Source organism: Enhydra lutris, unplaced genomic scaffold (assembly GCF_002288905.1).
Source record: "Enhydra lutris kenyoni isolate GAN:26980312 unplaced genomic scaffold, ASM228890v2 scaffoldscaffold46, whole genome shotgun sequence".
Taxonomy (NCBI): Eukaryota; Metazoa; Chordata; class Mammalia; order Carnivora; family Mustelidae; genus Enhydra; species Enhydra lutris.
In genome coordinates this window covers 4,935,034-4,948,352 of record NW_019154130.1, presented here as the reverse complement: position 1 = coordinate 4,948,352, position 13,319 = coordinate 4,935,034, and the positions used below count along the sequence as shown (strand labels likewise).

At 39.3% G+C, this 13,319-nt stretch overlaps 1 protein-coding gene across 7 annotated transcripts in view; it reads right to left on the bottom strand.

Annotated features, from left to right (window-relative positions):
• Positions 1-13,319, bottom strand: part of LOC111156395 (M-phase phosphoprotein 9) — a 66,657-nt gene that overhangs the window by 46,777 nt on the left and 6,561 nt on the right. For all 7 annotated transcript variants that reach the window (XM_022517246.1, XM_022517244.1, XM_022517245.1 and 4 more), the window contains 5 exons: positions 7,488-7,577; positions 6,754-7,274; positions 5,751-5,874; positions 2,967-3,057; positions 1,014-1,120 (listed from right to left, as the gene is read on the bottom strand). In XM_022517246.1, the coding sequence (XP_022372954.1) occupies positions 1,014-1,120; positions 2,967-3,057; positions 5,751-5,874; positions 6,754-7,274; positions 7,488-7,577 (933 nt within the window). The remainder of the gene's footprint in view (positions 1-1,013; positions 1,121-2,966; positions 3,058-5,750; positions 5,875-6,753; positions 7,275-7,487; positions 7,578-13,319) is intronic.

The window sequence follows — 13,319 nt, the reverse complement described above, 5'->3', positions numbered from 1 at the left end:
GTCTTAAAGGCAACAGTGTCTTAGCATTACCAAAACACTGTCCATTTGCTGATGGTACAGATTACGTCATGCACACAGTGAGTCCTGCAATCACAAAACCCACTGAGCCTTCCGGCCCCTCACAGTCTCATTCCTTAGCTTTTCTCCCTCTGTGTTTATCTCTCTTTTTCACTCCTTTCCTGAAGGATGAGATGCTGGGTTCCGCCCCATTGTAGGACTCTGATGTCTACACATATGTTGTTCCCCCAGGGCCCTGCTGATGCCGGTCAATCATGCTTATGGCTCTCCTGGTTATTTTCAATGTAATCCCTTCTTTTCCCCAAACTACCTTCTCACCACCTGACCAAAACATGGACATACACAAGCTGGATAGTTTTATTTCATTATTCTGAAGAAAATACATTTCTCACTCAAAGAAAATTAACTACGGCAAATTAAAATACTCAAAATTATGGTACAAATGGATTAGCAGGAGGGCGTAATAGGTTGGAGAATCAAAACCAGGTGTAGAAACAGCAGAAGCAGTTGTCTGCGGACCTGCTGGATTTAGAATCGTAGGCACAAAATCAGCTCATTTCATTTTACAACACAGTAACTGGACTTTTTTTTTTTTTTTTTAAGGTTTTATTTATTTGACAGACAGAGATCACAGTAGGCAGAGAGGCAGGCAGAGAGAGATAGAGGAGGAAGCAGGCTCCCTGCTGAGCATAGAGCCCGACGTGGGGCTAGATCCCAGGACTCTGGGATCATGACCGGAGTTGAAGGCAGAGGCTTTAACCCACTGAGCCACCCAGGCGCCCCAGTAACTGGACATTTCTAATTCTACTCTTAAGTAACTTTCCTATGATCACGTAAGGCAATGAATGAGAGACCACATTTGAAAGCAGGTATAATTTACAGCCCAGGCTTTCTTTAATATATCAAATTGGAAAACACAAAATTTATAATGAAACGGCATACTTAACTACACCTGTATAATGCAAACACCCACCCACAATGTGTTTTTAAATTACCTGGCCGGGGGACATATCTGTGCAGGAGGCTGGTGCAAACGTCTTCTCTAAAGTTTCAGGCAAAGAGCGATACATGTCCTTCTCTTCCAGCTTCCAGTAAGTCAGTCCTATGGCACACAAATAAGACAACATAGAAGACTGAGGAAAGAGAATAAAAATGCTCTCTAGGAGAGCTTATTTCTACTTAAAAGAAAATTACATACGGGGAGTGACTAGTTTTAGGCTATCTGGGAAGTTGAATTTTGATGGCACAGAATCTCTTAATTGCCTTACATGTAAGAGTTCTAATTTAATGATCCAAATATTTAAAACTGAAATGTACTACTACAAGGCAAAATATGGGGCTCCTGGCTGGCTCAGGTGAGAGAGCACGTGACTCTGGATCTCGCGGTGGTAAGTTCAAGCCCCATGTTGGGTGCAGGATTAAAAAAAAAATTTTTTTTTGAAGTCAAGATAAACTAGTACAATCTAAAATGTACTTCGGGGCACCTGGGTGGCCTCTGCCTTCGGCTCAGGTCATGATCTCAGGGTCCTGGGATCGAGTCCCGCATCGGGCTCTCTGCTCAGCAGGGAGCCTGCTTCCCCCTCTTTCTCTGCCTGCCTCTCTGCCTACTTGTGATCTCTGTCTCTCAAATAAATAAATCAAATCTTGGGGCGCCTGGGTGGCTCAGTGGGCTAAAGCCTCTGCCTTCGGCTCAGGTCACGATCCCAGGGTCTTGGGATCGAGCCCCACATCAGGCTGTCTGCTCAGCAGGCAGCCTGCTTCCTCCTCTCTCTGTCTGCTTCTCTGCCCACTTGTGAACTCTGTCTGTCAAATAAATAAATAAAATCTTTTAAAAATAAATAAATAAATAAAATCTTAAAACAAAATATACATCGTAAAAGACAATTTCTTTATGAACAGTACAGAAAATGCAATATAAAGAATTCAATGGTTCAAATACACATTGAGTGTTTACTGTGCCAGGCCGGCGAGCAGGAAATGTGAGACATGAACAGTAAATAAGTCACAAGGTATACCCAGAAGGTTAGAAGGCAGTAAGCACCCTAATAGTTAAGATTTAAAAATCGGGTAAAAGGAAATATGTGGGGTATGTGTGGAGGGGTGCTCGGGGTCGGCTCATTGCAAGGTAACAAGACAGAGTAAGCATTTTAGCCCTGAGGGAGGTCCCCTACGTAAGAGATGGGGAGAACATTTCAAATATAGGAAGCAGCAAAGCAAAACCCTAAAAGGAGACCATATCTGGCACATTTAAGCCAACAGCCTTGCTGCTGAAGCAGAGAGGAGGAGCCGCAGAAATGAGGTCAAACAGAACAAGGCTAGACCTTGTTGCGCCTGTGCGTGCCGACAAGGACGCAGGCTGCTCTTCTGAGGGAAAGAGCACAGTGGGGTTTTGAGCAGAGAAGTCACATGATCTGACCCCTCTTTAAGAAGGACCCTACAGGCTGTTGAGCACAGATGGAAGGGTGCAAGGGTGAGGGCAGGGAGGCTGGGCAGGGAGCGGCAGAAACCCAGGTGACAGGTGATGGGAGCTCTCTGAGGGGGGGCAGCCTGACGGGGGTTGAATTCCGGCAGTTTTCATCCTGCAAGGCTAATTCATCCTGACAAACCGCATGTGGGATCATGGGGGGAAGAAAATCAGTAGGTTACATCATTGAAGCTAAAATAAGCTTACCACGGAGAGTAAGGAACGGCTCACAAAGGGTTTGCATTTCTTAATTCACTCTGGAGCACCTGGAAAATGCTGAGATGCCTTCTGCAAGGGTTTAAATAACTGTAAAAGTATTTTTTTCCATCTATCCTTCTAGAATGTGTAACACAAATCAATGCAAGTAAGGAAGTCAGACTTAGAGGCACAACACAACATATAACGGATTTACAGAAACCGCTCTATTACGCCGTATAGCAACATCATCCTATGAGAAGTTGTTATAAAAAAATGACTATCATACCTGTTCCTGAATCAGACATCCAAGAATTTGGACTCTCATCTGGTTTGTTGAGGTAAAAAGCATGAGGATGCTTAGCAGCAGTGAAATTAGACTACAAGGCAAGAGAGAGAACTGTGAGTTCACAGCTGAAAATCATTAGGCACAAACTGCCGATCCAAGGAATGAAAGCCAGGTGGCAACCCCTGCGTAGAGAAAAGTCTCAGAGGGTTCACGAAGAAGGAGGAAAGCCTGGGTGTCCCCACGATGACAGGAACGTACAATGATAGGAATTAACTGTGAAGGATCTTCTTCTCCTGTGTGTTTACAAAAGTTTATTTGGGAGAACAACACTGGCAATTGGAGCTACTTAATGAGCTCAGGAAGAAAATGTATTTATAATTTGCCAGTTACATCCGAAAGAAATTCAAAATGCCTGGAATTAAAGTCATGTAGGGTCAAAATTAATGTGAAAGCCCTAATAATTCATTTTTATCATTAAAAGTACAATAATTCAAACTCTGAAAACTGCATTCAGTAATCTATATGAACTTCAAGTAGTAAACTATGTCTTTGTATAGGCAACCGGTTACTAACCGCAGAAAAAGCTCGAAATGCTTGCTTATCACCAATTCTGATAAAAATACTTAGCCAACTACTCCTTGCGGTGTCTCTAGCATTGTCAAGAAATTTAACAGAAGAGCATTTTTATTAGAATTTTTCTTGTCCGCTCCACCATCATCAAACTTTTAGTTTTTGTTAAGAAGTATTTTTTTTTTTTTAATTTTTCAGAAAGGAGCTTTTTTTTTCTTTCTTAAAGATTCCATTTATTGGGCGCCTGGGTGGCTCAGTGGGTTAAAGCCTCTGCCTTCAGCTCAGGTCATGATCCCAGGGTCCTGGGTTCGAGCCCCGCATCGGGCTCTCTGCTCAGCAAGGAGCCTGCTTCCTCCTCACTCTCTGCCTGCCTCTCTGCCTACTTGTGATCTCTGCCTGTCAAATAAATAAATAAAATTAAAAAAAAAAAAAAAAAGGGTCCCTCAGTGGCTCAGTCATTAAAAGTCTGCCTTCGGCTCAGGTCATGATTCCAGGGTCCTGGGATCAAGCCCCCTCATCGGGCTCCCTGCTTGGTGGGAAGCCTGTTTCTCCCTCTCTCACTCCCCCTGCTTGTGTTCCCTCTCTTGCTGTGTCTCTGTCAAATAAACAAATAAATAAAACCTTAAAAAAGAAAAAGCATCAGTCTTCAGCTCCAGTCATGATCTCAGGGCCCTAGGATCGAGCCCCATGCTGGGTTCCCTGCTCAGCGGGAAGTCTGCTTCGTCCCCTCTCCCTGCTCTCTCCCTCAAATAAATTAAATCAAGAAAGAAAGAAAGAAAGGGAAGGAAGGAAGGAAGACATTTTCTTATTCTGCCAACGTAATTCAATAAAAAAAAGCAACTTTCAGGGGCACCTGGGCAGCTCAGTGGGTTAAGTCTCTGCCTTCGGCTCAGGTCATGATCTCAGGGTCCTGGGATTGAGCCCCGCATTGGGCTCTCTGCTCGGCAGGAAGCCTGCTTCCTCCTCTCTCTCTCTCTCTGCCTGCCTCTCTGCCTACTTGTGATCTCTGTCAAAAAAATAAAATTTAAAAAAAAAGCAACTTTCACCCCTATTCCAAATACTCTCATGCTCTCACACCAAACAAGGATATAGCATCGTGATGGCTGATGGCACATGGGTTCAAAAGAACAGTTCTATGAAGGCAGTACTACAGGGCACTTGCGGGTCTTGGAGGCTCGGCGGCTCCTGTAGCTTCCTGCACCCTCATTTCCCTCCTGAACACAAAGCGGAATACGTTCAAGAACAGTGATAGGAAGAAGCCAAAGTATCACTGGCTGGCAAATGAAAATTTACTGAAAGAAAAAAGAACAGTGCCTTAGGAAGACTGAGGGATTGTCTCCCTATGACTTCTATTTATTTTTCACAGGATGATGGAAAGACCATGTTTATGATGATCAAGAAGTGGTCAATTTCTAAGGCTACCAAGTTTGCAGAGACCGGATTTTGCAATATCAATGTGTTATACTAAACAATGTTACTCTGTGATAATTTAAGCCAAAAGGGCTTCAAAGGGCTTAAAACTTGCTCATATCTGTAACTCTTCAACAAAAACAGCTGCTAGATTAGCAAAACGGCCACACAGGATTTAACCATGCAATCTCTCACAATTTGGGTTATAAATTCAGAGTTGTCTTGAAGCATTCACACATAGAGTACTACTTCTTACAACTTCATAGTAATACAAATTATTTGAGGGCTTAAAAAAAAGTTAAGTGGATCACTCTCTGACCGAATGTAAACAATTGCAGTACAAAGCGAGTTAGGACCCTAAATGAGTTTCACTTTTTTTTTAAAGATTTTCTTTATTTGACAGAAAGAGAGATCACAAGTAGACAGAGAGGCAGAAAGAGAGAGAGGGGGAAGCAGGCTCCCTGCTGGGCAGAGAGCCCGATGCGGGGCTCGATCCCAGGACTCTGGGATCATGACCTGAGCCGAAGGCAGAGGCTTTATTTAACCCACTGAGCCACCCAGGGGCCCCTCACTTTTTATAGTACTTTACCCCTCATCAGTTTTGATTTCCAGACCACTAAAGAACCAGTACTTAGAGCAAATCATTGTTTCCAATCCTTTGAGACACCCGAAGGCAGACAGGTCAATGGAACAAATTAATGCCACAAAAGAAAGGGCCGAAAACTTATGTTGATGAGTATGTAGTAAACTCCACGTAATTATCAGTGGCTGAAACATGGCAGAGTAAAGGGACTTATCACCCACCTTCTCCACTGGTGACTTCTTGGCCAGCTCATTTCCTTGCATAGGTTTTGAACACCCCTCTTCTGTAAGTGCTCTCTTTGGTTGGTTCTGCTTCAGCTTTTGTGCCCATGATGTTATCGATTTACTATTCAAAAAAAGAAAACCAAAGTTATTCTCTTTAGAAGCTGTCCCTCACACATAAAACTAAACACTAGTTGATCGTGGAAAATGTTTTGAGTTGTTTTTCTAATAGCAGGGAACAGATGGATTTTTATTGATTCACCTAAATTTCTTCTTATAATTTTCTATTACCAAAGGCAAAGTGAACAAAAAAAAACTAACAGTGATTAATAATACGCATAGCTCTAGCCATAGAACAAAACCGATCACAGTGGCCCATTCAAGTGCTCAATGTCTTTCTCGAGCAAAATCTTTATTTACAAGGACTAGTAATGATTACTAAAACATACACAAGATCTGTGTTGTTATAGGTGAACACTTATCTTAGAAGACACACTTTAGAGATATAAAACTGAACATTTAGGGTAAATGACATAATTTTAAATGATTATTTGCTTTACAAACATCCAGCCACAGTTGTCATTAAACTTACAAAAGTTCCTCTTATATATAAAAAGCATTAAATATACTTGTGTATGATGTTTGGTTTCAAATTATATGCACATATGTGACAAAACTCTACTGTTGATACAATCCCATACTCTAATTTTCAGCAAGTTTATAGTGACCAGAAAATATAAAAAGGTATTTTTCTGGCAAGGCCTCCCACCTTAGGAGGTCAGTAGTCTTACAACGTTGCAAACGGGAAGAAAGTCAGACATTGGTAATATATCGTATGCTTTATTTCCATTTGCCACAGGCAATAAATACAAGACTTTGGTAAAGCTCCTAAGTGTTCAAAGACATCTCATTTTATTATTCTCAAAAAGGAGCTTGCTTTACTAGATTCTAAATGTAATAAACAAGCAAACCTCCCTTCAAAGGATGGAGAAATTCTACTCACCTATTTGTTTTCCCACTGTATACTTCTGAAATCTTATTTTCGCCAAGAAAGTGGTGTTCAAACTCACCAGGAAAAATAGAAATATCTTCCTTTAAAGATGCACCGAACACTTCAGTGGTGTGTATATGAAAACTCTTGTTTTTTACACCATCTACAGGTGACTCCGTCTGCCCCAAAGGCGCTCCAAACTGTCCTTCAGAAACCTCTGTGTGCTCCATGATCTCGGGCGGGTCCTTAGATTTGTAGGCATTTAATTCAGAGACACAAAAGGTGCCATACCCGCTGCTCACCGAGCTACTGTCCATGCTGCCCTCTGGTTGGGACGTGGCTGTTCCTTGCTGCATTTCGGGTTCTGTAGACTTAGGATAACTGATAATAGGTTCATTTCTCTCACTGTTTTCAGAATAAAAACCCATTTGACTTTCTGAAGATAATTGTTTGCTTAAAGAACTATCGGAGGAAGCCCAGGAAGAATTACTGGTCTGTAACTTGACTAAGTTTTTTATCTCCTCCTGTATTCGCTGCAAATAAAGTTATAGATCTGGGTGAGAAAGTATATTAAACATTACCTTTGTGTAAATACTCTGAAAATATTGCTTAAAAATAAGAGATATTAAAGAGAGTCTGGTTTTAGTTCAAAAACAAAACCAGTAAGAAGTATTAACTGCTTCCTCTTCCAAATCTGACAATTAAAAAAAAAAAAAAAAAAAGAATCAATATAAATAACAACTTACTTGAATTTGGTTGTGGAACTGCTCCTGCTGGGCGACTATCTGTTGTTGGCATTGTTTTTCCACCAGACTGAATAGCTGTAACCACCTGGTCTATTAAATTATAAAATATTTTAGTTAAAAATAATTGTTCATGTAATAGTCACAGAAAAATTCTTCCAGTGGGAAAAGACCTTTTTAAAATATATTTTTAATGTAAAATGTATAAGCTCGATTAAATAGCTATAAAGCTAGATTTAATGCAAAAATAGAAAGGCACAGGCATGGTCACCCCTCTCTTACGTAACCTACAGTCTGGGTAAATCTGAAGGTCTGGGTAAATCTTGTTTTTCACAAGGCATCGTAATTTGATGTCACCAGCTCTCATTTCTGATTCAACAAGAATTGGCAGTTGTACTTTATATTTGTCTTAAAATTTTCTTCCTTTCCTCCTAATGGCTAATGATTTTCTTAAACAATTCTTAGAAAAAAGAACCCCACGCCTTAAGGCAAGAAATAATTTGGTATTGGGGCGCCTGGGTGGCTCAGTGGGTTAAAGCCTCTGCCTTCGGCTCAGGTCATGATCCCAGGGTCCTGGGATTGAGCCCCACATCGGGCTCTCTGCTCAGCAGGGAGCCTGCTTCCTCCTTTCTCTCTCTTTGCCTGCCTCTCTGCCTACTTGTGATCTCTGTCTGTCAAATAAATAAATAAAATCTTAAAAAAATAAAAAAATAATAAAAAATAAAAAAATAAAATCTTTAAAAAAAAAGAAATAATTTGGCAATGTGGGATTTAAACCCCTAATTTACTTGTTATTTAAGTATAAAACAAAAACGAAAGAACCTTTTTCAAGTCAGATACTGAAGTGTCAGCACTACAGCTGAGAGAGGAATGAGAAACTCCCTCCGCAAGCCCATGGAACTGGCCTAGCCCTCCTTTCTGTTTCTGTCACTGTCAGGTCCTGACCCACCGGACTCTCAAGCGGAGTCAGTGCTCTTACAACCAGACTGCAAAAGCAGGAAAGGGGGCAAAGAGACGTCCAGAGGCTAAATTCAGTGTAAAGGCTGGCGTTCTTTCAGTAACAGACTCTTGGCAATAACACACAATAGGTAGCTACCGTGAAAAAGAGCTTCCCTTACAAACCATTCCATTATCTTTCCATTCCCATATTCCTTACAGGGCAAGAGATCCGGGCCACGCACACCTCCCAACTTCATCCCATCCCTCTCTACCCCTCACTCAGTACCTACCAGCCTCACTGGCCTCTCTCTACCTTTTTCCTGAACCTGCCAAAACTGTCTTCCACCTCAAAAGCTTTGTCCTCACTGTACCCTCTACCTGGAAAGCTCTCTCTCCAGCTCTTATCACGGCTTCTGCCCCTTCTTGCAATTAGAGCTTAACTTCTCAAAGACAGTTGCCCAAACCTTCCCATAGTTGCTCTCTCTCTAAATGTCCTCCTGTGCATTGCCTTCATAGCCTTTAGCACAGAAAGCATCCCGTTTGTTCACTCTGTTAACTCATCATTAAGCACGTAGGATGCAGTGCCAAGGAAAGAGTGGGCACTCGGATATACAGTCTGAGTGAATGTATGAAAATGGGAACTTCGGGGCCGCCTGGTTGGCTCAGTCAGTGGAACACGCAACTCTTGATCTCAGGGTCATGAGCTTGAGCCCCATGTTGGGGTAGAGTTACTTTAAAAAAAATGTATATGTGAATTTCAAGCTCATTTTTCCTTGGTAATACAGACTACACATTCCAGAGACCCTTCAGATTAAAGCCAGTTCAATAACCACAACAGAGCAGAATTAAAATGAAAGATGCAGAACAGTATTAACGCAAAGGAAATAAAAACTCTCAGGACTGGAAAAGGAAATTTTCGAACAGAAATAGAACGGTACTGATAGGAAGTATTAATTCTAAATCAACTAACTTCAGGATAAGGTAGGTTACATCAAATTCAGTTCCTTATCTTCTCTACTTATCTACAACACGAAGTATCTTAGTCAAAACAAAAATCAGGCAATAGTTTTTTTATTAAGTTATACTAACTTAAATACTTTAGGAGTTATTTTAACCTGATAAAGTTATTAGTCACACAGAACTAAATTACAACAATGATAGAATAACATACATAACAACGATAACCCAAAAAAACCCAAAAAATGGCTTCATATTATGTGACACACTTAATGCTAATCACATCCTAATTATTATTTTCTTATTTAAGATATGAATGAATGGAGCTTACTAAGGATATAAATTGGTGGAGATTTTGTTCTTCCTAGTCAGATTTTATATTTTAATTTTCAATAAACATATTTAAGAACATTATCAATGCAGCAAATAATATTATTCACGTAATTATTAGGACTATGATTCATTTCTAACTAAAATTATTTATGTGACCTGCATCTTACACACGTTGGAGGACTTGGGCGTCTAATTAAAGCTATCCCTTGCGGGGCGCCTGGGTGGCTCAGTGGGTTAAGCCGCTGCCTTCGGCTCAGGTCATGATCTCGGGGTCCTGGGATCGAGCCCCGCATCGGGCTCTCTGCTCGGCAAGGAGCCTGCTTCCTCCTCTCTCTCTGCCTGCCTCTCTGCCTACTTGTGATCTCTGTCTGTCAAATAAATAAAAAAAAAAAAAAAAAAAAAAAAAAAAAAAAAAGCTATCCCTTGCACACAGCTTTTGATGCTATTAGCCTGAAAGGGGTTTCTATAGTCTCGCCTTGCAAATATCCCAATGACTTTGACATCCTAGGCCTGATTCCCAGCTCTCCACTAACAACCTGAGTGGTCCTCAATAAGTAAATTTCATTTGTGCTTCTTATGAATTTCTAAAATGGGAAGAGTAACCCCGCATAGGTGGCTGGGAGGATTAAATTTTAAATTCAAATATGATGCATGTGAAGCGGTGATCTCAATGGAGGAACTGTATTTTGAAAAACTGTGAGGCCATGGCTGTCACAAAGATAGCGAGGGCGCTACCAGCACTCACTGGTTCCAGGGACACACATCACAGGATGGTCCCCAACAAGGAAAAACTGTCCTGGGTCCATTTTATATTATAAAAATACCAAATATTTTGCTTAGCTCTCAAATCACCAAATCGTCCACGAATCCCACCATGAAGATGTTAAGTTCGTATCAGAACTTGATCAGAAGTTGGTCACTGTTTCAGAAAATCATGCCACCAAATGCAGTGCTGGGTCATCAGTACAACACAGTTGGATCAGTCCGTGTCTATCATTGCTGCTTCACAGTGAGCTACGTGTCAACCCCAGACTGTGCTCCATTACGCCTTCTGATGGGGATGTGCTGGGCACTTACATGCTGAAACACCTGTTTTCGGATTATAAGTAACTTTGATTCCTCCTCTTTATCACGATTAAGAGGATGACTGTTTTTATGGAAGGTACAGGCAGATGTATCTGTGAACTGCATTTCAGGATAATATAAGGTCATGTCACTTTAAAAATTGTCAAGTGTGAACTGTCAAATGTAAAATGTAAACTAGTAAATTAATGGTAAAATTATAAAATAAGGGCTTTGGGTCTAATAAGGTTGAGTGCCATTGACAAAAGGTACCTAGTATACTGCTTGACAAATAGACACTCAATAAATGGTACTTAAAAGAACTATTATCATATAACCATTACCCTTACATATATAATCAGTAGCACTAAATAGTGAAAATGCAAAAATAATGACTTAAGACAAATTAGCTAATAATGTGCTTTAAAAATTTACCATCAGAGAAATATTAGCAACAGTAAGCATTTAAGAATATATTAAAGTAGGGGCTCCTGGGTGGCTCAGTGGGTTAAAGTCTCTGCCTTCTGCTCAGGTCCTAATCCCAGGGTCCTGGGATCGAGCCCCACATCAGGCTCTCTGCTCAGCAGGGAGCCTGCTTCCTCCTCTCTCTGACTGCCTCTCTGCCTAATTGTAATCTCTGTCTGTCAAATAAATAAATAAAATCTTAAAAAAATATATATTAAAGTAATTCTACGTAATTGTGTTAAACATTATTTTCCATTAATCAAAATATATAACCTTCTCAAGTTTAAGGAATGATAAACCTCAGAATTCCAGAAAAGAGGTTTTAGAAGGAAATTCTAAAGAAATTAGATCTCCAGAGCTCTGAGCTCCATGGAAGGTTTTAAGTTTTGCTTTAATAACATAGATTAATCCCTTACAAATGGCAGAAATCAGACAAATGTTACTATTCCAAAAAAAGATGAAAATATGAAATTCAGGAGAAAGAGTCAGGAATAAGACTTGAACAATCCTTACCCCTCCCATTCTTCCTAAAATGCTACACACTAAAATATCAGAGGATTGTGTTTTTGTATGCTACAAAACACACTAATAAATTGGAGAGATTTTACTGAAATGACCAGAAGGATACTTCATATTCTGCCAAAGTAAGAAATATCTTAAGAAATGACTCACTAGGGCGCCTGGGTGGCTCAGTGGGTTAAGGCCTCTGCCTTCGGCTCAGGTCATGATCTCAGGGTCCTGGGATCGAGCCCCGCATCAGGCTCTCTGCTATGCGGGGAGCCTGCTTCCCTTCCTCTCTCTCTGCCTGCCTCTCTGCCTACTTGTGATCTCTGTCTGTCAAATAAATAAATAAAATCTTTAGGAAAAAAAAAAAAAAGAAATGACTCACTAAACAATTACATGTCTACATTATAAAAATTAAGTAGCCAATTAATATTAAATATAAAATAATAATGTTATATCAGAGATGAAGGGGAAAGGAAAAGAAACTGGCTCAAATGCCAAGGTGTCAAGTAGCACGTTGGTATGTTGCCTTATAAAAATCTGTATCTTAAATTCACAAATACATTCTGATTCTAGGATGCTGATTTCACAGTATTAAAAGTAACAATTTCTAGTTAAACATGAATTTGCCAGAAGAGCAATGCCTTATTTTTTTTAAAAACATTTTAATTCAGGTTCATAAGCTAATGAATAAGTATATTAAAGTAAATATTTCAAAAAATATTCCATTTTTAATTGTATCATTTTACAGGTCTCTTGCATTAGCATATACTGACTATTATATGGAAAAAACAAAAATTGCAAACACTTAAAATTCAATTTTTCCTAAAGTTTGCAATAATAGTCATTTTTATAATATGGATAATGAATACAAATAATTACTTAAGGGTGGCTGCTTCTGAATCCTTAAACCAGGTATTTTTTCATTCCACTTATTATACATTTTGAAAATAACACAAGTAATAGTTTGTATGATAAACATTTTTTAAAATTAAATAAAAACAAATTTAATAAAAAATACATTTAATAAAATCTACTGTTCCCTAAATAAAGAATTTAATAAAAATGTTTTATACATTTCTATAAAGCATTACAAAATCCAGCCTGTGAAAAATGTAACCTGGGCATAATTCTGTGAAACAAAAATTTATATAGATATGTATTCTTTTAACTGCTAAATTTTTATATCACAATTTAACCTGTGGGCCAAAGAAAGAAACAATTCTGAAAAATCAACATAATTCAACATATCACAACTAAATGTGATAAGGCATAACTATAAAGAAGTCTTAATTTATGAGTGGAGCATTCAAAATATTTCAAAGAGCATTTAGGCTTTTTTTTTTTTTTCAAAATGGTAACAATTTTGTATGACTTACTTAAAACATTAGAATTAATAACAATAGTAATAATTTTGGAATTCTCACTTCTCTGAACAAAGCTAATATTTTAGTTGACATTTAAAATATAAATTAGTGTGGCTAATCACTAATATTTGTTCAAACATATTCTTGATCATCTTTTCCTTATTGTTTGATATTGTTCCCCAATTACTATGTTTGAGCATTTCACTCT